Source organism: Cuculus canorus, chromosome 13, assembly GCF_017976375.1.
Source record: "Cuculus canorus isolate bCucCan1 chromosome 13, bCucCan1.pri, whole genome shotgun sequence".
NCBI lineage: Eukaryota > Metazoa > Chordata > Aves > Cuculiformes > Cuculidae > Cuculus > Cuculus canorus.
The window spans coordinates 13940844-13966012 of record NC_071413.1 but is presented as its reverse complement, the minus strand read 5'-3'; the positions used below and the strand labels follow the sequence as shown (position 1 = coordinate 13966012).

General features: G+C 37.4%; 1 protein-coding gene and 1 long non-coding RNA gene across 9 annotated transcripts in view; one reads left to right on the top strand and one right to left on the bottom strand.

Moving 5' to 3' along the window:
- Positions 1-102: 102 nt before the first annotated feature.
- FTO (FTO alpha-ketoglutarate dependent dioxygenase) overlaps positions 103-25169 on the bottom strand; it is a 240029-nt gene continuing 214962 nt past the window's right edge. For all 7 annotated transcript variants that reach the window (XM_054078942.1, XM_054078937.1, XM_054078941.1 and 4 more), the window contains one exon: positions 103-6126. In XM_054078942.1, the coding sequence (XP_053934917.1) occupies positions 5976-6126 (151 nt within the window). In that variant the 3' untranslated portion in view covers positions 103-5975. The remainder of the gene's footprint in view (positions 6127-25169) is intronic.
- LOC128853504 (uncharacterized) lies at positions 5993-23200 on the top strand. Of its 2 annotated transcripts, XR_008452075.1 has the most exons (4): positions 5993-6138; positions 8672-10381; positions 15193-15496; positions 21454-23200. It is a non-coding gene; the product is annotated as an uncharacterized LOC128853504 (long non-coding RNA). The 2 variants fall into 2 exon arrangements; XR_008452074.1 differs by lacking the exon at positions 15193-15496.

Below are 25169 nucleotides of genomic sequence, written 5' to 3'. Positions count from 1 at the left end.
ATTGCTCATCTTGGTCTTTCTAGATACATGTAATATATGTTACAACGATTTGTAAGAAATATTTCGGAATTATTTACCTTTCCCATTGAGAGCTCAGGGACTTTGAATGTAACTAAAAAGATTCACCAGAAAGTTTAATCAAACATTAGGAGTCTTGAAAGATCTCTATTACATGAATGTACTATCGTATGTTATGCAATTAAATAACATGTTAAACATGATACGAGGAGGACAGACTTCAGGTCCACTTTCAGATATATCTTTGGAGGAAAAAAAAAGGGTTCTACAAGAGCGTGTTTAATTAGTAAATTGAGCTGATTAACTGCAAGCAATTGAGACACACCAGCGATGAAGGGTTACATATGCTCAGTTCCAGCATCAGCAGTCAGAACGCAGGTACACTTTTGAAGTCTGCCTCTATTTCTCCGTGTAAAACATCCTGAGATCTTAAGATAAAAATCTACTTTAAAATATTACTACAATTAGATATTAAATTTTTCAGTAACGCATTTGAGCAAAAGACCTTGGAGAAGTTCTTCCCATTCCACATACATTACATGAAACAGAAAAAAGCAGGGGAAAAGCTTCCGAGAATACACAAGTAATTTCACTGCATTTGTTTTTTCATTTTTATGTACACATTGATCTTCCACAAGAAACAAAGCTTCTCAGGACATGTTGGATAGCCAAAACCACTAGTCCTATATGCTTAGTTTCAAAGTTATTTTACTACTCAGAGAGAGAAATAAATGTATGCTATATTAAAACCAATCGTCACAGCCCTTTAAATGATTGGATAGTTTAGCTTTAAATGCAATTCAACCTAATAGAGGCTTTAATGGCTTTGACAGATTGCTCCACTGATCAAGGGACATGTATGAAAATAACTGCCTACCAAGCCCTGATTAGATTTTAAGAAAAGAAAACTGAAGGTTAATGGTAAACAGAAGTTGATTGTCCACATTTTCACTGAAATAACTCTATCTGACCTGTTCTTAGAAGCAGTGGAATAAAGGATAATGGGAATCCTATACACCTGACTTTTTACTTTGGTCCCCTCTAATCAAGCAGACTAATCAGACCAAGATGTGTTGGCATGAAAGCAAGTATTTGAACATATAGAGGGGGAGGAGGACAACTTCTGTGACCAAATTCTGATTCATCATGGACAAATGCTGTAAAAGCAGAGGATGCAAACCACAGCACAGTGCGTCCTTTTTCACAATACCTTGTGAATTACGAATGCCATCTCCAGAGCAACAAGAAGATAAACCACAGTTTTCGTGTTGTGTGAAGTGCTCACATCCAAACATCAGCATGTTAAAGAGATAATTTTATCAATTATTTGTTGGTTTTTATTTGTCATGTTATTCAGCCAGTTCTGCGGGCTTACTACATAGTCTTTTTGCAATTGTATAAATTATCTTCTCTTGTTCAATTAATGCCCCTATCCTAAGGCTAAGAGTACAGAGGAATGTAAATTAAGATGCAAGCCCAGCCACATTGAAGGTGTTCAGTTTAGACTGGAAAGAGAACAGTGGTTCTGTTCAGGATTGCCTCTGCCCTTGCAGGGGGGTGAGGTGACAACCAGAATCAGCCAAGGTGAGAATCCTCAGAAACATTGAATGTTAGTGTTTTTGCTGGAGTGTTTAATCACCACCTAATAAGTCCCACCCTCTAATGCTAGATTAGCGCAGGGCTGAGCTTTTCACTCTGCTGTGAGGAGTACAGTGGCTGTCTTTTCTTTTTTTTGGACGAGGAACGTCACTGCAAACAGCATTCTGTTTGTTTGTCTGACCCTTCCTCATAACAGCTCACTGTCCTGTTGGGATAGTTCAGAAGATGAGGTGCAGTAACCTGAATCTCAAAGAGCAAACAGATGTTGAGTCCATGGCGGTGTAGTAGCACAGAGGTGAGACCGAAGATGCAGGTCAGGGTTTCTCGTGCCATTTGCTACAGTGGAACAACTTCGTGCGAGACAGTCGTCAGCTCCTCGGAAAAAGCTGAGGACCAGCTGTCAGGGGCATCAGGGGGTTTAAGCAGCCAACATTAACTTTGCACCAGGTGGCAATAATCAAGAGAGAAATCCCGACCCGCACTGTACAAGTTACTGCTCAATGATTCCCATATGAGTTAATAAAGTTGTGACCTTGAGAAAGCAGACACCTTGCATCTCATGTCTCCTACCCTCTTCTCATTCCATCTTAGAGATCACTCTTGGGCTAGTTTAACCTCTGTTACATTAGCCCAAATTCCACTGCATAACATGAGACTAAGAAAAGAGCAATGACCACTCTTAACACAATACAGTATTTCAGAAATCTTTCCTCATGGATTTTGGTATTTTTTTCATTTCTTTTTTTCCTGGTCTTTTAGCACCGGAATCCTTGAATCTGTGTCACAGCATTAAGAAGTCCAACATGATTTTAAAGTGTATCTTGCATCATTACCCATGAAAGTAAAACTATATCTGGATGATAATAAGACAACTGATTTGGGTATTTCTTATGTTGCACGTTACCCACCCTGGCCAGTTTCCAGTCACTGATTACTCATGGCATTCTTATTTACACTTAGGATAATCAGAATCTGCTGTAAAGCCCAGAGCATAAGCATGATACCTTTAAAATCTACTGTATCAAGATTAATATTTTTTACTTATATAACCTTTTAAGAAGAAGAAAGGACCTACACGATAAAATATTTTCCTATACGGAGATATGAATAAAGCACTATAAAAACATCTCTAATTACATGGCATAACACAGCAGTTTTCTATCAAATACTTAAATAAGACCTTTAACTTTCATCCCCCAAATTACAGAAACAATAAGAGTTTTTCATTTTCTGCCAACATTTTCTTTCTATCAGTATAAAACCAATTCTGTATCAGATTTTTTTTAAAGAAAGCCCTCGCCTTGAGCATTTAATTTGTATTGGTTCCATGTTTAGTCAGTAGCTTTTGTAAAATTGATGAATATTGTCTAAAGGCAAGTGCAGACAGGCAAACAGATCTGTATCTTCGGTAATCCATTTAGCCTGACACACACGTGCAAGTGAACTATTTTACCTTAATTCTTTCATGGCTGATGAAAAGTAAATGTAAGCAAAGTTGTGAACTTCACCATTTAAAAAGAATCACTGAATCTAATGTTAGAAGCTAATTTATGCTCTCGCCTCTTCCCTGAAAAGAGATTGACCTTCTGCCTCTACAGCATCCAGACTTGGCAAATATCTGCTATACGCAGAATATCCATTAGAGGCTGTGTTTTTCAGCTCACTCAAAATGGAAATGGGTTATCTAATGCTGGAATATAAATGGATTGCTAAAGTATCATTGCAACATGAACTAAACTGTAAGTATTTCAATAAAATAAACTTCAAAGTATTTATCCGCTTCTAATCCAAACACAGTAATAATTTACACTTGATGTCTCAGTTTTTTATAGATATTTACCTTTAACAATGTTCTCCTCTTCAGGTACCATTTGGCATTACTGCATGCTTCAAACAGTTCCATCAACCTTACTCATGTCTTAGCTATCAACTCCTGTGGCTTTGGAGACATGAAACCTTCTCAGATGTCTGTATTTCCACCAAACTCAATCAAGTTATGCTGATTTAGATGATGTGAGACTGGAATGCAACAAATCCTCTTTAGCTACTCAATTACTGGTATTTTGCCAGTGAATCTTAGGTCTTATCCATTCCAAAGGTGTCCATTTGTCTATGTATTGCTTAAATGAGTGCTGTCTAGCTGCACTGAGGTTACTACTAGTTCAGCGAATTCCTTAGTTTAAATCTTCAGCAAAGACAAAATCTAGAATAATATATTTTTAAAAATTCTATTATTGCTGCTAGCAGTTTCCCAATACAAGAAAATCCCAAGTGTTTGTTTTTTACTACTGCAGGAAATAATTGTTTGCCAATCATTTTTTAATAGGTACGTATCCACTTCAGCTACAAACTACAACGTTGATGTGCCTTCTATATCCTTTATGGCTGTCAGATCTATTTTAATAGTGTGATTCCCATGGTTTCTAGCAGCGCTTAATTAAACACAAAATAATCATAAAGTAACAGCATAAACAAGCAATCCCCTCAAACACTGTGTTAACAGTGTTACATCATTAGCTTGTTTGAATTCATCTTGCTCATTTCCAAATAAATATCTGTTTCTGTGAGAACTGCCTTTTCAAAAGCAGAATTCCCACATCTTCGGCAAGCTTTTCTCTAAGTGATCTCCAAAGTAAACAGTATTTAGTGTGGCATTAATCCAAATATATGCTTTTGCCCAGTGGTAAAGCCAGCTTTAGCTAGCGCAGGGAAAAAAATGCTATGCCCGTAACATAGTATTTCAAAATGTTAAGAAATCTGTGGCACAAGAGACAACAGATAAATGTGTGGATCAAGGTTAAAATACAACCAAGCCTATTTTAAATAATAATTCATTCTTCAGAGAGTCTTTATGTTCTACAGGGTGGCTCACAATTTCAGCAGAAGTCCAGGACTACAGTGAAAATGTTTATGCTTTTGCTTGCATAGCTATGTCAAAGGCGTTAAGAGGTACAGCCACTATTGATGTAATTGTCCTGGCAAAAGCTGGGAGGTGTGGACACAGTTTTATACCGCTAAAACCGAATTTTTGCTGGCACAGCTTCTTTAGCTCCAGGGAGGTCTGGCATATCTTATACTGTCAAAAGTACAATTTTCGGCAGTACAAGCCTCATCCGCACACAGAGCATTTGCCAACACAGTATACCGGTATGCTCTGGGTAAGCCTGGCCTCAACAGTGATTTTAAACAGATTAACACGGGAGGCATATTCATTTCTTGGTGGCAACATCAAGATCTGAGTCTTACTGGTTTCTTTTGTAGTGGTAATGCAGACTGAGTGCTGTTTCACCGTAATATGATTTTCTTCTGCTTTTTGTGGCAAAGGAAAAGGCGCACACCAGCTCAAGTTAACCTAATGGAAAATATTTCTCTCATTCAGGAGTACCCTGTAGTATCCAACAGAATTATTCTTTTTATAGCATGTTACTACAAAACAGATCACAAACAAATTCCTTTCTCATAGTCTTCTGGTTGCGTACTCGTAGATCTCACTAGATCAACAGAGATGCTGCAATGCTCAGTACTACATAACCTAAATCTGATCTATCAGGGGACCTGACATCCCAAATGGAAACCCTGACTTGGGTCCAACAGTTCTTTAGACAACACACTGGGAAATTTGGCCTCAGAACAGGAATCACAAATTTCAGAAACAAAGTAGTGGTTAGGAACCGAATTCTGAGTTCCAGGGAGCCCAGAAGGTGTAGACTCACCTCAGAAATCTCTCCCAGTACTACTCGAAAAACAGTAAGAAAGTCTTGTGATCTATGTCAGGAGGCTCTTACAGAGTTTCTCATCTGAAAAAAATGCTCTAACGAGGAGACATTGAATAAAGGACTCTCTCCACCATCTCCTGCACTGCTGTCTATGTTAGTGCATTAAGAAGTCACAGCTGTTCTGCAGATATCCAGAAGGCTCAGCCCAAGACAGCCTCTCATTAGGTTGCCCAAATCATGACTCTGCTTTGCCACAGGTGTGAGCTACGCCTTGTGTTGCTCAAACCTGCCGAGCCAGAGGCAGTTCTAGGCATTCACGGAACCTGAAATTTAGCTGCCAAGGGAACTTGTGGAAACACGCATATCCATTGGCTGTAGAGTCAATGGGAATTAAGAGGAAAGAACTGAGGCCGGTGTTCTGAACTTCAGGTCTTAAAAGCTACTCTCTTCTGTAGATTTGCAGCCCGGCCTTTTTTATTACGAGACAGTAACTATGGTACTCTGTGAAGAGCAGCAAAATCTGCATTGACACGTAAAATAATAAATGATCGAGGAATCATAAAGCTGAAAAGATTTATTTTAAACTATAAGGCTTCTCTCCAAAAGATGAGCATCAATAATTCTAGGCTGAAAGGTCATCTGTTACTCTACCCTCTGCACAAGATTTTGTAGCTTAGCAATTACTCCTTCAAGATCATATGGCAGAGGCATATTACAGTCATCAACTGTCCAGACGGGATGGCATTCTGGTTTCTGGTCTTCTGGCAAGCTCTCTGCCGCTTCTGACTGGCATCTGAAAAGAAAGGTAAGCAGATGAACTACTTATGTAAAACTCTATCAAGAAACTGAATACTCAGCAAGGATGTATCTGTGCATTAATTTAAAGAGAGAGATGATAATAAAAAAGAAATACCACATCTTCTGACCAAATGGATTGTTCATTCACAGCGAAGTTGATTTCTGTTATAGGCTTTGTATTTTCTATAGGGATTTCTCAAAAAGCCAATCACAGAGAAAACTCAGTTAGTGTACCTTTACATGGTGAATTATTTTTTCATTATCTCAGCTGTTATTTAAAGTATGTGATTAAACCATTATCAGATTTAAATGTTTGCCGGTTTCCAATGTATTACTAGATTATTGAGAAAGATTAAACTGAATTTACTGCATTAAGGTCAGAGGGGATAGATTAAACAATATTAAAGAAGCCGGACGAGCTTTGTAGATTCTGGAGATTTACAAGTGTATCAACCTGCTTAGCTCTGAAAAAGGCAATATAAAAAGAGAAAATTCTATAAAGATAAATGGAAATGGAGGTTAATAACAACTTCCAATGATGAATAGGTGGGCAAAACTTCAATAAAATTAAATTAAGAGGTTAGTGTATGCTAGTCCCCAGAGAAATGTTTAAATTACAGTGTTTTTTATTAAATGGATTATTCATCAATACTAGTGAAGTGTAATTATAATATTCAACCCAACTGCAGCCTGCAGATGAAAGTTTTGTAAGTGGCAACCATCACATCTCTTAAGGTTACGCTGTACCAAAAAAATGTCACAGTTCAAGGAGGATTTCTCCCCCTTTCTTTTCCCCTCCCCTCAAACAATTTGCATGTTGCTGATTAATTAGTTAATGTTCGTAATGGAGCAAGACAAAGAAAAATACTAAACATTACTATAATTTTGGTAGATAGTGCAGGCATACATAGTTCTTCAAGGAGAAGAAAAGCCAATTGTAGAAATACACTTTTATCTCTTGTAAGCCATTTTTATAAAATCAAGTTCTATAAAGCACATAACTGTAACAATTTTGGAGTTGTTTTAAACATCTATGTGACCTTCACTTCTGTAAAATGAACTCTAAAAACATCAACACATGCAACTTCCCTGTCTACACCGTCGACCTCCTGGAAGAGACTGTTTCCAAATGAAAGATGTCTTCTTCTCTTGGGAATTATTAATGGCAGTGTAATCCCCATGAGAAAACATACTTCAGCTTTACACCCATGTTGGTGTGTGGTTAATTGCCGCACCAGCATCCTGGGCACTCAATCCATCGTACATTACACTACAAGGACAGTATTAACACATAGCATTCCAATATATCTTCAGCTCTCCACATCAGCCCCTGATAATAGCATCTGTTAACATGCACTAAGTACTATTATGTAGCACATCACTTCATAAATAATAAGATTAGCCGACCTCAGGGCCCTGGGAAGAGTAATGTGTTTAAATGTCCTCATTATTTATTTAAAACAAGAATTAAAGGAACAGAAGCTACTTGTGACAATCCTCTTAGCATAAATATTAAACTGTTTGCATTGATAAGCTGCGCTGTACAGAATAACAGAGGATTTGTTTTGCCGGCTGCTTTATAATAGTTGTTAGACCAAATGCAGTTTAGTGTATGAGTTCTGAGAGGTACTTAACTGATTGTGCCATCATGTTCTGAAGACATTTTCCAAATTATATAAAGGAACAGGAGAAAATTAATATGCAGGGGAAGCTGAAACTAATTACAGCATAACTCTATAAGGCTTTTAAAATCTTGCTTTATTTTCTGTCTTGGCACAAAATAATACGCTCAATTTGCTGGCTAGTATAAGATATTCCAGTTTAAGCATTTCAATCTGAAAGTGGATAAATTAACCATGTAGAGATTATTGCAGATGACAAATCAAGAAGCTCAGCCAGTAAATACTGCAGGCGTATTATGTGGTCTGCAAAACTCAACATAATAATAAACATTCTCTTACACATCTTACACATCTGTTATCAACCACAGAATTTCCATTGAGAGGAAGAAGGTACCAACTTTTAACTTCTTCACCATTTTCAGGACCTCCTTGGTTTTTTTTTTCCACATTTCACATGTCATTCTTCCCTTGCTCTCTCACACAAACATACTGACCAGCTTTTCCTTTACATTTGGGGTTTGGTTATCTGTGTCACTGTAAACATATCAGCAGTCACAACGATGCTGTGACTGGGCAGCCCATAAGCAACAATTCCAGTCACTCCTTTCCCTTCTCTATTTTTCTTATCAGCAGAGCCATATCTGAAAGGCCACCCCACAACTAAGCATGTGCCTTCACTTGCAGGCAATCAGGCACTTGGAAAGCTTCAGCCTCATCCCACTCCATATGAGAGGTTAGAAGAATGGAAGATGGCCAGGTCCTCGGACTTCCTGCGGAAGTCTGATGACAGAAATGTATCAATGTACCGCGCAAGTATAAAAAAGGGGAAACCACTGCAGTAATGTTGCAAATTCTGAAATCCTATAGCTCCTTTGTCTTCCTGTCCGTGATTTCTATTGCTTTGCTTTACATCACTAGGAAGAAGAGGAGTGAATGTTACTTTTTCACATTTTGCGAATCACCTATTTTCATCAAAATTACAATCCCCGTGCCAGATCCACTGACATGAAACTCAACTCAAGTTGCTCATATTTCAACATACGGGTTGAGGTTCCAAGCAGTCCTTGCTGCACCTGGCAGATGATGAGATTCACCTGAATGGCAACCACAAGCTTGGATGCAGCCACCCACATACGTGCTTTCTGACCTAGTGTCGGTGTACAAGAACAGTCCTTTCCAGATGAGTATATTACTATTGATTTTAATAAATTTCTGCGGGAGAAATAGTTCCTATAATGGCCTGTAATTTGTAGCAGAGTAACAGACCTGAAGATCCTGCAAAAGGACAGCAACATTTTTAACTGAAGCAGAAAAGTCAAAGCCACTTAAATAATTGCACAGAATTATTTGAAACTCCTTTGTATCTGGGAAAAGATAGCTATGATAGCTAACTTAGCAATGATAACTGAGAAGAGATGCAAATTCTATTTTTCCCAAATACGAAAGTATTTGAGGCTCTGTATGGGAAACATCGTAAACACCACAGTATGGTGGCAATGGAAAAGTACCAAGATTTATAATATTATAAGTTAATTAAAATACTATACATTAATTTAAAACTATTATTTGAGTTAATAAAGTCAGATGTCAAAGAGAGAGTAGATCTAATCTGTGTATACTGCACGCACAAAATGTGTTAAGAGAAATAACACGTGCTCTGAGATACAGAACAGATGCCAAATTGAGGCATCTTTCACACCTTATTTGTAGCAGAACAGAAAAAACTGCCATGATGTATTTCAGAGCAATTCAGCTCCAACGCGTTGATAATACATTTTCACCAACATATTAAAGAAAGGATGATTTGTCTAAAGATGTGCAGAATATATAAAATTCCATAGCCCCTATTAAGACCAATCAAGATCTGTGCCAGCCTCACTTTAAAAAGCCTTTTTTAAAGGAACATTTAGTTACTGTTGCGGTGCACATTCTCACTCCCTCTCCCCTGTAAACTTCACAGCTTTTTGATCCCCTTTTTTGTCTATTTTTGCCAAAGAGACTTTGCTCATTAATATTTACCAACAGCTGAATATTAATATAAGTTCAGCTAAGTCATGACAAACATTCGTATAACTGAATGATTTTGTCTGATGATACAGAACCCTCTCCCTTGGAAGGTGGCTAATTTCACCATGGGCAGGTGTACATTCCCAGACACAAACAGTTGCCTGGCTGTGGTCCCCTGGGCTGCACTGACATTTTGATGATCAGAGTGTCAGCTACATTAGAGGACACTGATCATGATGCTAAAATTAACCAAGCCAGCTAAAGTGTGTGTTAATTATGAGTATGCAAGCAGTCAATAAAAGGTTAATGCAAAAGTCAAAGGATAAATTTATTTCAGTATTGCATCACTCTACTGACTAAATGACTAACGTTACACTTTGTTTTTAATCGATATATTTTACAGTAATGCGTGAGCCATTGATTTGAAAAAACAGTCTTCTTCCTAAGTTAAGTTTTGCAACTATTAAGTATCAAGTATCAATATGCTTAAAACACTGGATTTTCAGATGAGATACTTCTTTGTTCCACTGTCAGGTAAAGGAATGCCAGGAGGTGGCCTCGAGTTCTACTGATGACCGTGACTAATGCAAATAAGAATTGTTACCTAGGAACCTAAATAAGGTACTGTGAATTAGAGTCCCTGAATTCTATTGCACTGTTTGTCTACTCCACAGAAGTGCAGTCAAAGCAGATCAATAGGGTCAATTTGTGGCTCAGCCTCCACAGGCATGTTAAGAGTGCAGAGATGATATGAATAGCCCTGTTTCCTAGTGGTACTAATTTAGCGGCCCATGCCTGGCAGTTCAAAGACCAATAGAGATCACGTGGAAATTCATAAGGTAAGTCAAGGAGCATGGGTCTGGCTGCCTTACCCATGTACTGATACGGTCAGAAAGGGAGGATGGAATATTTGCTCTTCATGGTCAAAAGTACACACTCATCCATACATGTTTACATTTCAGCATTCCTGAAATTATTGTGTTATATGGGAGTTATTTCCTCCCTCCATTCATGCTACAATAAAGTTGTTACTGAGCTGTTACTCACAACTTCAGCATATCGTATAAAACAATGGCCCATGTAAAACCAGGGCTTAGATGACCCTATTAAGACAAATGCATTCAGGAATCCCATACTGATATTGGTTAAAATCATACAACACTGCTGGCTTGGATGCTGTTCTGAGTAACAGTCATAGTTTCTTTAGACAGCATCTTCCATTCTTAAAATTCACAGTGACTTTGCAAATTTGAGTTTGATCAAATACCGGCTATTACCGTCCCGAGAGAGAGCTCTGCTGTGTGAACACAAATCCTAATAGTGCAGGTACCTGGTCCATAAAGTTTTGCTTTGCTTGTGTTGGGTGCCCTTTCCAGCATTAGCAATTTAAGAAATTACAATATGCCCAATTTTTGGTGAAACTCTACTCCCAACACCTGTTTAGTCAATGTAGCTGGCAACCACTGAACATTGCCAGCCACTAAATAAGGTTTAGGACATCAGGTAAGATGTTGAGAACCATTTCATACCTAGATCTATTTGTCAGCATTTCTATTATGTGAGACAACTGTAGAAACATATAAAACAAAAGTTGCATGGCTTCACAAAGGTATAAGGTAGCTTTCCTTGCCATTAGGGACAAAGGACACGTTGTTCTCAAAGTACACTGAAAACAAACAGTGAAGAAATGTCAACTCTTCCATTCGGAGCAAAATGTACAACATCTGTTATGTCACTGGTACCCTCATGCTTCACAGAGTGAGCTCCAGCCTGGATCAGGTGTGTCAGAGGGAAACCATCACTATGCTCATCTAGGAGTACTTTGGAGACCTAATCCAAGGCATGAGATTTACATAGGGAGTTGGACCTAAAATTCTTTATAGTTAAAAAATATTGACCTCTAGTTTGGCTTATTTCAGAGGAAATAACATATATAATATCAGTATTTCAGCTGGAACTTCACCAAAATTGAAAAGTGTTCAGAAAATGAAGGTTAGATAATGCCCCATCATGATAGAGGCTCAGGGTGAAATGTTTTCTGATGTCTTTCTTTCAACTCTATAAAACACAGTTAAGCCAATAATATACAAGCCCTTCACTTGCTAATAACTTTCACAATTTTTACCTTAAAAACTGTCTACTGAAAAAACAAAGGATGGAGAAAACAAATATATTGAAATATAACACTATGAAAGATGTTTTCTTCATATGGCTGTAAATTCTTTGTCTCTATCATCATCAAAATTTTGGTTTTTCATGCCAAAAGTCAAATTTTGAAAGTTACTGAGCTCAAGCTAAACCTTAAACCAAAGATTTAAAGATTTTTCTTGGCTTTTTTTAAATTAACCAATCAGAAAGTTGTCAGCCTTGGCAGAGTATTTCTTTCAGTTGTGCCATGTCTGTCCCTACTGCGACTCTGCACAACTAAAACCTTCCAAGGTTTACTTTGCCTTTTAAGAACAAAAGAAATTACATCAGTATTTGATTTTGCAAACCAGATTTCAGAAGTACTGCTCCCATGTAGGCAGTGAAATGAAATGGCCAGATGAAAAGGGGGCAGTGCTTCGTTCTTTTGAACATCTAATCCCCAGTGTATTCCCAAGGAGTCTTTCCTATTAACTCACTGCTGATGTTCTTTCATGTGCTGTAACCAGAGTGTGCCCAGCCATAAGTAATGGTTGACACCAAGACTGCATTTATAGAGGGACAAAATGAGTTTGTTTCCAGATAAGAAACTTGAAAAGAGAATGTCAGATGTAGGAAGCGGTGGAGGCAGTATCAGTTAAATTTTAATCCAAGAAAATATGCTTATCAGCTGCACAAATACACAAGTACAAATACACACAATGGCATATTAGAAGATCTTTCCTGTCTGCTTCTTTCAAAAGTTGCTTATGACTCGTGTAAATGATGCATTTGGCCCTTACTACAGACCCAGGGTTTACAGTCACTGACCCAAGAGCTTTACGCTTCCAAAGCCAGCCACTGTGCTGGAAACGAGGACACTGCTAAAATATTCTGAGGCAACACTGGTCACACAGTAGGCGAGCCTGAAAACAGCCAGCATTATCCTGGTGTGTGCTTCTACAAAGTGAATCTAAAGTCGAATCCATCTCTTGACACTGGCCTGCAGAGTGCCTTTTGCTGCTCCATGGTGAGGCAGAAGAGAGATCAATGAAACTGAGACTAAAGAGATTTAAGTGACAGTTGTATGAACTTGAAAATGCCAGAGTTTCTATTACTACTCAAATTGTAAATCAGGTAAATACGAGAAACATACAAATTGTTAATAGCCCCTAATGTTGAAATAGCAGAAACCAAACCACTAGTGGAGTCCTACTGTAAGGAGGTTTGAAGTGATGCATCATCATGCTTCACATATATTGGTAGAAATACATGAAAAAATCACAAAACTATTTTTAAGTATGTTTTGCTTTGTCTTAACTGTAGAGAAATTAAATTTTCAAGCTTTTTGACCACTATACATATTGAAATCTGTAACAATATACTTCAGCCTTTCTAAACTATTCAGCTGACAAACTATGGAAAGGATAAAGATTTGCTGCTCATTATCTTCAGCTACAGAGTAGGGATTGTAAAACAAATCTTTCCAGCTCTAGGTGGAAAGAGCGTAAGAGAAGTGCACAAGAAGCTACTTTATCTAATATATTCATCTCTACACCACGGATGAATTGTAAACAGAATTCTACCCAAAAGATACTTCTGATGAGATTACCAATGACCTTCCCCACCATGTCCACCAACTCCCCCCCAGCCAAAGGGGAATTCCTAGTAGATGGCACTGCAGTAACGAACAGTGCTGGCATTGGATGCGTGATGTCAACTTGACTTCCCAGACAGGGACCTTCCTCTCTTTTATGGCCTCTGTCCAACAGACCTAGAAACTGTCCATAAGAAAATCATTGCACTTCCTATTCCCACAAGAGAATGGTTGTGTGGGGCAGCCTCCATTCCATGTTTGTTTGATTTTTTAATTAAGAAGCATCACTACTCTCTATAAAGTGCAGGGGGTAGGGAAATCCCCCAGAGAAGACTGAATAAATAACACAGCATTTGCTGAAAGATGAAGTTAAATCCAATTTAACCTATAGGTCTACAAATTGTTCCCTTTCAGCCTTGTTTCTCAGATGCTTCTGTTTCCTGTTTTAAGAATAATATGCATATCAGCTATGTAACCGAACTGCATGAGAAACATGTTTATACATATTTATAAATACACCCCTTCATACCCGTACTTGCAAAAAATCCCACCAGTCCAAAAGAGACAGCATTTAGGAGGAAAATTTCAGCACCGCAGACATGGATTTAGTTATATACTTTTCATGATCAGCAATGGGAATTATTCCCCGTGCTGAGAATATTTGGCTTTGACTTCAATCAATGTAGAAACACATCAGCCTCAATGTAATTTATAGTCTCGCAAAAGGAACCTAAAATGCTCAAAGCCTTTGCTGAGGCATCTGATGTCCCAGTCCCCTCTGCCTTTCTGTATGATTGGCTGTTTTATTTCACTTGCTTTCCTATGTTTTTTTTTCAGACAAAGAAACAAAATGTCTGCTGTATGCTGAGTATAAACACAGCTGACTTGTTTTCCCCGAAGTATTGATTTTATGCACTTTTAAAATAACTATTTTCATTCTGTTTGCATAATCAACTGGGGCATTGTTCCTCTGCATTTGCAGAAACACAGATGGAATTGCTGATTTTGAGCCTTTGGAGAGATTTTACAGTATTCTACAGAATCTAAGGTCCTATTAAAATAGGGTTTCAAGCACTTCTGGTTGTGAAGATAGCCTGGACAATGGAAATTGATGCATGGTTATCTTGTTGAGTCCACAACCAGACAGACAGACGCAATAGCACCAAGGGAGCTGGGAACTTCCCCCACTTATTTTATTGGGTGTTTATTTGGGGCCAGACGCTCCCCTCTGTCGTACAGAACGGCGTTAAATGACTGAGAAAAAGAGAGGAAGAGGAAATGGAAATAAAAAATGACAAAGAGGAGAAAAGGAAATCTCCAGCACCTGCTTCCCAGGGGGTTACAGATGCCCTCCCTTTGCCAGTATCAGACTGCTGGAAGATCTGTGGCTCAGCCATGCATATGGCACATTTTTCCAAAGAAACTGTATTTTCCCAAAAGAATATCACAAGAAAAGTTAATGACGCTTCCAGCATCATTTACTGTCCCACTTTATCTTTCTTTCCCCTTTTATGCGGATGTCATATAGCCAAGGAAAAATGTGACTGTGGGATGGTCTTAGACAACACTGCAGGAGGACGGCCCTTCCATTTAACGCCCCCTCATTTAAAGCAAGCAATCCCACTTTCCAAAGAACTTCAGGGTTTTCAGGCTCTGCACTTCTGCAAGAAAGCTTAAACATTTAACTTGTTGCATGTGCATTTTTCCACAGGACAACTTTTCATGTTAAAGAAATCAACTGGTGCATGACAAATCCTGATTTGTTAAACGTGGAAAGTAAAAAGAAACATGACTGAATGCAACTAACAATAACCGTATTACTTGATCCTTAAATCAGACTGGACAGAAGTGGGATCTATCTTTCCAGCATCAAAGCTGGCCTGAAGTGCTTCCTGTGTCACTCCTGCAAACTCCTAACACAACCCATCCTCAAAACCCTACCATTTCCATCAGGATCACAGCAAAGGTGACACAGGTAGCAGCACCTGGGAGCAGAATGGAGCCACACGCCTCAGGTATTTGAAGTTAACTGCTGTGAAGAAGGATTCTGCATATGATTTTATACGGAACAGTCCTCTGTTGTAAGTTTATTATGGACAGTGACTCCACGCAGAGGTCTTGCCCTAGGAACCATGTTGTCCATCTGCTCTCAAACTCTTCCTAAAATGCAGCTCTCACTAGATTTTGAAATACGCAAATTCTCACTAGTGAATTTGCCTATTTCATTAGCCAAAAGGAAACAATGATAGGCTGATAGCAAGCATCACACAGGAAAGGCAAACAACCACAAGACTAACTTTCCATTTACAGACTGAAATTAAGACCTTGCTTATCACTACAATTTCATACGTGTACATATATACATATACGCTCACACACATACAAATATATGAGGAGCATACACCACATTTTCTATCAAGAGATATGGCCTTGAACTCTTATGTGGCTTAGGAAGCAACAACAAAAAATGTTTATTGTGCTGCAGAACTACATTGTCTTGCCTGCGTTGTGCACCTCGGCTGTAGCCTCCAACCAGAACGTTTATAACACACATTGGAACTAATACTATAAGAGCAACGCAATCTTATGCACCAAAACAGTTTCCTTTAGATCAACATGAGGCCAAACAGAAGCAGGAGGGAACAAATAATAGGAGAATGAGAAAATAGACACAAGAAAGCAGAGAGGCTCAAAAAGAGGAAAAAGAGGTTTAGGAATAAAAAAAAGCAAGCCTCAATGTAACTAATCACATTTCAGTCACTGCAGACTTTCTCCATGGCTGATGCTTTATTCAGTGATATTTTATCACTAAAATCACTATAAAAACCTACACTGAAAAAATCCCAGTGCTGGCAGAGAAACAGATTTGATGTTTGATGTAAGTACGTCCATGTACAAATAAAAATCATATGGCAAAAATACGCTCAATATGCTTCTTTTCCAATTCTGTAAGTGGAGAAAGTCTTTCTGATTACCAAACAAGACCTCAGATTTTTTTTCTGTTCCCCTTCACATTTCAAATAACTGAAAACATTATATAGAGATGTTATGTATCCTTTCCTACTTTAACTCGTAAATAATTACCATCATCCAAATACAATGTGAATAAATGAATTTCTTTACTTATTTTCAGCTTCATTAAGGGAAGAAATTCTGTGTGGAAGTTTAGCATCACCATAACTCAAAATTTTGCATTTAATTTAATTCTGCAATAATTTTAATACCGACTAAAATTCCAGGACAGATTGAATTATGATTTAAAGTTATTAAATAGAAATACACTTTTCTTTATGGAATACGATTGTGTTCAACCGATTTAAACACAAAATAAACTACACACGTTTGATCTTGCCCACCTTCAGACTCTATTTCCATGAGTGCTTAAAAAAAGCACAAGATCCTGACCTATAACATCCTAGCAGGGGACTTGAGTTTTCTCAGTGCCATGAAGACTTATTCATGCAAGTGAGTACCAAAATGCTACTAGTAGGTAAAACCTAAAATGTCTATTGCAACAAATGCGTACAGCTCTTCACGTTATTTCCCTTGGCGTAAAGAATCTTTGTGACTGCAATATCAATGACTTTAAACCACAGACTAAGACTTTAGACCTTTCAGTGGTGCCAACTTGTTTTATATGCTATGATATATAGTCCTAGCTTTGAGCTATCTCTCACTACTGATGCTTTTGATGCTTTGTTCTCTTTTTACTTTAGGAGAGAAAATAACAAATAATGCTGAGTTCTCTTCTTACTCTCGAATTCTTCTGATGTCTATGTTCAGAACTCTTCTAACATCCAATTTATGTCATTCTTTTTCTTTCTTATGCTGTGAATTTGAAACAAAAGAAGGTAACATAATATCATAAGATCTACGGACGATTGAAATGGCCTTCGGAGTAAACTTCAGAGTTATTCGTAAAACTATCTTGCCTGAACAGAAACTGAAAAATTGCTTTTCAATAGATAATGCAACTACTCTTGAAATTCTTCTTGGATGAAGTTATTGCCATAGGGAACTCTCTAATGATAATAAATTATATGGTGCCAATGCCTTAAGAGCAGTTCAGATGAGTTATTTTTTTTTAGCATTTTCAACGCACAATTCAAATTAATTCTCAAACACTTACGCACTTTCTCTTGACTAATTCTTTATTAGCAAATGGCTACAAAACCTGAGGTTTGTTAACGAGAGAAGCTAACATCTGCTGTGCTGATTGACTCGCAGCGCTACTCTCATGTTATTCCTTCACATAATTCCTCTTGAAACATCACACCAGAATTCCAAAGACCTCTTGCATTAGTTAATTAAGGGCCTGATTGAATCTTCTATTAGGATCGAGCAAAATGCATAGCCACATATTTAAATCTCATTCAGCTCAATAGAACTTTCAAATATATTTCAAGATCAGCACAAGCTTAAAAGCTTCATTGCACAGGGTCCTTAGAGGTGATCTCTACATCACTGCTCAGTGCACAGCTACACACACATACATCACTAACTGCAACTTTTCTTAAGAACTTGAGGTAGCCAACCTATTCCTGGCTCTGTCCCTATCCCTGCATTTAGTCTCTAGTCTTTATGCTGCACCGACCCATTCTCTCTGTACCACGGGCATGAATCTTGCAGCTGTTATTTGGAGTAGTGCAGGACTGCAATGATCTACTAGCTTTCCGGAGATTCCTACCAAGCAACCAACACAGCAGCCATACTGTCAGGTTCGAATTCTGGGGATAACAGTGTGATTTTTTTGAGATTGAGGGAACAGAAATTTTTTGTTGGGTGCCATATGTCCATCCCTCTGTACTTCCTGGAGATTTGTGGGAAGTCAAGATATACATAATGAAAAGTTTCCATTTCATTAATCTCACGAGAGAATTACCGTTTTGTATTCCGCTAAAAAAGGTTATTTGAATATTTGAAAAGTAGATAGTCTTGGCCTTACATGTTTTATATTTTCAATGAATGTTGTATTTCAGATTCCATTTTTAATAGTTTATTGCTTGTCAACTGAGCTACTTTAGTCACCCCTTTCAATGAACTACCAATGACATTTATCTTCCTGTGCTACAAGAAATGCTACTTCCCTAAGCATGAAACAGACCCAACATCCCTCCTACTTAGTTTGATTTTTCAAATTATATTGTGATTATATTAATCTAAAATGCAAAGAATGTGTTCATGTCTTTCTTTGTTGAGATATTATTACTCCAATCAGTCTTAATGCCAATGAATTAATGTAAACTTTAAGGGTTTTGTAAATAGCTACAAAATCCTCCTCCTTTTGGTGCAAACAGGAGATGGCCCTTTTTTTTTTTTTCCTTTCCCAAGTACTCCTGAGGAGTTATTAATTTGTAGTTTGTATTTCTCAAATATGTACAGTTCTACAGGGAAATTGCACAGGCTCTCCGTTTTATTGGAGTGCCAGTAAGAGCATCTGGGGATGCTGATGACATTCCTCAGCAAGATGAAAAGCCCATTTTCTTAGACCTTCTCCTATAGAGTTTGTCCTTTCCACTTTCACTTCAGCTTTTCTCGCATTTCACCGCTATTTAGTTTTCCCTTGGAAACATCTAAACATAATCCTTCCACACACAGCCTTCCCAAACAGTGACAGGCCTGTGTTAGCTACCGTCTGTACCAACTTGATCTCCCTTTCCCAAGCCTTAATGACTCTACCAGGCTCAGTTTACTTAATGCTGGCTTGTCTGTTTAGTCAGAGTGAAACATTGGTGAAATCACACTGTAACCACAGGTTCTTCTCAAGTCCTTGAGGACTGCTCCATGTACTTCTTACCCTTCGTTTCCTCCTGACAGAGGAGGCAACAAAACACCCTTTGTTTCCACCTTTGTTTTCTTCCTAATATTCCTAAGATATTAGAAAAATACTGTTCATTTACATTTGTCTCATCATTTAAACCAGGTGCCAATCTTCTAGAGATATTTAAGACCTTTCTAACTGGAAGGTTTTGAGCATTATGCACTATGAAAACTTTGGGGTTCAAAAAATGTTGTTTGACAGCTTACCTTTTATATTTTTCACTCAGAAAAACCGAAGGGTGTTATTCTGTGCATTTCTGGATTGAATCAAATGATCTTCTACCCATGTAAAAAACCCTCTTGTTTTTTTACATTGATCAGCTAGGGACGTGCCAAGAAACTCTTCGCAGTGTTCAGAGACATTTTTTTCTCAGCTTGCTTGAGAACAGACAAAAAAGAACAGTACCCATCTTTGCATACAGCCCTTTTAGACATATTAATATCTGGCACAATGCTGCCATATTAACTTATAACAGACTGAAGAATCCTGCAGCCTAAAAATGTTGATTTAGATCCAGGAAATTATGAAAGGCTGTTACAGCACTACTATCGTGATAAAGGAAATTGAGTGATCCAGGCATCTACAAGCCTCTGTAGTATATCATTAGGCAACAGTAAACCTGTTACAGGATTTATTTGACAAACAATATGAACATATAAAGCATGACAATCAGTATGTTTTTTTCTGGAAAACAAATCTTGTTGGACAAACCCTTCAAGACGACAGGTTCTGTTCCTAGAAGAAACCATAGAGGAATGGTATGAGTTGATTTATGCTGCCAGACCTTTTTTTTTCCCAAGTAGCACTGAGTGTCAACAGACCATACACCAACTAAATAATGTCTATGAAGCAACATAATGATAAACATCAAGGGGGAATCACTATTGAATGGTGACCCTCATAACGGATTCCTCCAGAGACCAATACAGTGGCCAGTATTAGTCACATTTTCATCAGTATTCTGAAAGTAAATGGCAACAATCAACTATTTGACATTTTTCACAGATAGCCCAGAGACTGATATGGTTAAAAACCAGGGACGAGGTTTAGTCCTGCCAGGTCACTTAGTGATCAGGACCAAAGGTGTTATAGAAGTATATGCAACGACACAGAGCAGGATGACAGGAAAATTGATGAGTTTGTATTCAAACCCACTGCATGTGAAAACAAGGTAGATATTATCGCAGACAACTCAAAATGAAATCCCGGTATAGTACCTAATCCTTCTGCATTTCCCTAGATAGACTAATACGAGAGTAACACGGAATAACCTTGTTTCCAGCTTTTTAGAAGTACATTGAAGCGAGCAGAGAAAAGAGACTGTAGAGAAAGGTGGAAAATATGCGATAATGATTAACTCAATTTGCTTCACTTATCAGATTTACAACCGATAGACTGATTGAAAACATCTTGTATGAAAGAGCTCTCTTGCCTAGCAGAGGAAGCTGTAATTTGAAAAAGAACCCAGAGAAATTCATATATGCCTCATTTTTACAGTGAGGTCAATCACACACTGGGACAAACTATTAAAGGAACAGAATATTCTTCATTTCTGACATCTTCAAATCAAAAAAAGATTCCTGCCTGGAAACCATGCAGTTACACAGCTAGCACAGGGATAAAAGGGTAAAAATTAGTAATTTGTGATGGAAGTCAAAACAACTGACATAAAAATCCTATATACAATGATGCTCAAACTTCTACACAGCAGTTTTTAATGAGCTTACTTTGAGTGAGACTTTAAAAATACCTTGTAATACATCTTACTGTAAAATTATACATTCTAATTGAAATGGATAATCCAGGAGAATGAAGAGAGAAGGCTTCTATTGTCAAAGTCCCATAAGTATCAGCTTAGCCTTTGAACCCAATACCACTATGGAGTGAAAAACTCTGATGCAGAGAATAAAAACCTCTAGAAGAATAGACACACCATATTCTCCATTCTCTTGAAATTGTTATAGACAGATATGTCTATTTTTTTTTTATACAAATAGGTTTAACTGAAAAGAGAAATTGCCAAAAGGTACATACACATACATATATTTAATTAATATTACAATTTCCCTGTAATTTATGAAAACTATTCAAGATATCAAAATATAAGTAAATGGCATGCTTATTATTTCATTTACTTAATTTTTCTTACAGCATCCTGGAATGACCAAAACACACAAGGTCATATTGAATGAAAGGACATCATCTGCTTGTTCCAAATGTCATTATGGAAGAATCGGGAAAAAGCAGCTGTATTACAAGTCACCTCTCCAGCTGTCACAAACAAACTATTAATGGAGAAAGTCAGTCCTCTACAGTGCATTACAGAACGAAGGTCACCTGGGAAACCGTAAGGCCTCGCTGGCTACTCACAAGACCAACCTGATTAGTCCCAATAACCTTCTGCCCTTGCCAAGGGACTGATGGAAAGTCAAGTTTTTCAGCAGACTGCTAACTTGGTGTTCGTGCTTTTTAGATGAAGTTATACAAGCTGAAGCGTCTGAGACTCATCTGAAGCACTCGGTTACAATTACTGCACAGTGTGTACTGGAATTACCATGAGCATCATAATCATGGTGATAATTACCAATTCTCTACACACAAAGACAGCCCAAACTTAAAATTGATGTCATAGAATCATAGAATGGTTTTGGCTGGAAGGGGCCTTAAAAGATCCTCCAGTTCCAACCCCTTTGCAATGGGCAGGGACACCTTCTGCTAGTTCAAAGTGTCATCCAACCTGGTCTTGAACACATCCAGGGATGAGGCATCCACTACGTCTCTGGGCAAAGAGAGTGTAACTTTGGCATACTAACTTTTAATAGTCTTGTTCCTCTTGACTGCTATAAATCTGGCAATAAGAATATTATCAACAGGAAAGTTTTCTTGGAAATAACCTGTAACCACAAGCCAAACACTTTTAAGCAATTTCTTTAGAATATAAATAGAATAAAACCATGCTTTCAATATGTGCACAACTTATGAACTCTGTGTTTTCCCTCTACAGAATCCTCCATCATATTCCCATAAGAGTAAGCAGATTGACCTATTAAAATACCATCAGCTTACCACAAAAAAATTACATATATAATACGAAATGTGTGAGAACCCAGTGCAGTTTCCTACAATACCTTTACTATTTTTGAGCAACCAGCTACATTTGAAAGCTGGAGAATGTTTCACTGCATCAACTAAGGGTTATATTAAACTTCTACATTTCTGGAACCTCATAAAATAAGGTGATAAGGGAAAAGGGGAAAAAAAATTTCTATGTTGTAACTAAAATATTTGGCTTCAGGTTCTTTTTATTGCATCTCACGTACTGGTGAATGAATGGGACTGGGTTCTTTCTGTATCTCCCACACAGCCTCTGAGGATATTATGGTTTTTTGCCCCGACTTTTTCTATGAAAACTCCTTATTTTCCTCTATGTTGATCATAATAAAACTACGGTATTTTTACCACCATTTTCTCAGCAGAATTCTACAGATATGGGCACACTCAACGAACAAATTGGTATGTTTTATTTCATGACTTTTCTTTTTTTTTCACTTGTAATAAAGAAGCAAATCTTGAACAACAGTGAGAAAGCACACACCCCCTTTATGGCCATTCTTGGTAACTCCTGAATCTGTCCCCAGATTTGAGCATGGCCTGAGGCATCTCATCTAACTAACATTGCTGCAGTCTCCTGAGCTGTAAAAACTAAACCTTAGTTTCATACCAGAAACTGATGAGAGGATGTTAGTTAAGTTTAATTTCTCCACTTCAAAATGTTCAGCTGATTATACCTCTAAAGATAACTGAACTGTGACTTCAGACAATGAAAACCAATATTAGAATAGACCTGAGAATGCCATTTATAGCATTAATGGAATTTATAAACATTTTCTCTTGCAACTGTCACCTACAAAACTACTATAAAGTCATTTTATGTGAACCCCTATATAACCAAATTTCTAATAATTTACAAATAAGTGCACTTAATTCAGCATTAGCTCTTTATTTTGGTTTTACACTTTATTTATATTATTTTAATATTGCTTTGATTTCTGTGAATTCATAATTATAGTACAGATCCTCAAATATGCATGTATTTCATTATTATTATGATGGATATAGAAAGTGCTTTTCTTTGACTAAGGCTAGATTAACCAAAATCATACATATTATTTGCTCTGATTCTCTGCAAAGCTGAAATGAAGTTAACAACTTTCTTTAATTCTCTACACCTTTTTATTAACTTGTTCTACATCCAAGGCAGTTTTCTTGCATTTTTCTTCAAAGCATTTCAGTTGGTTTCAGTTAAGAAGTTCTTTAAAACCTCTACTGCTATATTTGAATATACTAAATTTAAAATAAAGACTTCATGTTGTAATAAAATTTATCAACTGCTTTGGTATCTGATATTTACCTGTAAGCTCATCTGCTTCCAGTGGATATTTAACTATGTTCTATGTCCTCATTACTGCTCCATCTGAATACTTCACCCCCCTTGGTGTCACAACAATATGCTCTCAGTGAAATTAGTGCTTGAACTAGTCAAGAACTGAATTAACTTCACTGATCCTAGTACGGTGCCTAATCCACCGGGCAACGTTCTTTCCCCACCGGACTCCCCTCTTCTCAGCATTTAAATATCTCTCTTAATTTGGGAATAGTGGGCCACTTTCAAATCAGAATCCAACCCTAGAAAGGATGCCATAGGCAAAGAAAAAATCACAGAGAAAAGCTAAAGAAAACACAGATTACAGGTGTACTTTAGCGTATCTGCAAAAGTTCCAGAAATGAAATTCTGTAATGAAATGTTTGAAAAACACTTAATTCAAAGTTCAGAAGGTGCCCTGACAGTTAATGCCCCTTCATCTACTGCTTCAAAGATAACAACAGGTTTGAGGAAAGAAACAAGTATTTTTCATCAGTAATTGCCATTTGATCATTGCTATATAGGAACCTGGCAAAAACAACAGAATCCTCTGTACTACTCCAGAAAAGTAGAAATTATGACCAAAGTATCTTTAAGATGTTTTCTTCATTAATTTTCAGCAATATCTTCCTACTTGGGACCTGCTAGAACTGTCTGTTCTCTAGAGATTTAATGCTAGAAGGCGCTGAACATTCAGTTCTCAGTGATGAAAATGGGAGTTGACGGCTCTCAGCAGCTCATCGCATTAGACAGTAGGGATTGCTCACGAAAAGAATGACAGCCATACCTGAAAAATGTTAAACAAGGTCCTAACAGCTCAGTTACTGGCTGGTGTGCACCCAGAATTGGACAACGAAGTGATAAAGACAAAGTAAGCATCGCATTTTATGCTTACTTAAAAAGCATTGCATTTTAAAGCTATGCTTATTATAAACCATATATATTGTTTCCACTTATCCACAATCTATTCTGAGAGGATGAGCAGAGCAATATCAAATCATCTATTAAAGCTACTCAAAGGCATAGTTTCTGTTCATAGCACGATGCAAAGAATGTTTACAACAATTACTTAGTCATCTTAAATTCAAACATACCAGTCTAAAATATTTCTGAGAATTTATCACATTCTAATATTTTAAGTATACTAATTTCTGTTTAATTTTTGCCATTATACCTTATATTTGCACTGAAGAAGTCTTATTTTCTTTGTTAAAAAATCCATTGGGAAGTGTGGTCATTCTACAGCTAGCATATAACTGTATCTCAGATTTAAAACTTCTTAGAGGTAAAAAGATGCACAGTCTATGTCTCATATCAGTTCCACATTGCCTTAATCAAACCGATATATCTTCAATCTCTTGATCAGCTTTACACTAGCATAATTATATTGAGTTCAATGGTTATTCTTATTTACACCTAAATACGGCATCAAGCCCACAGCATT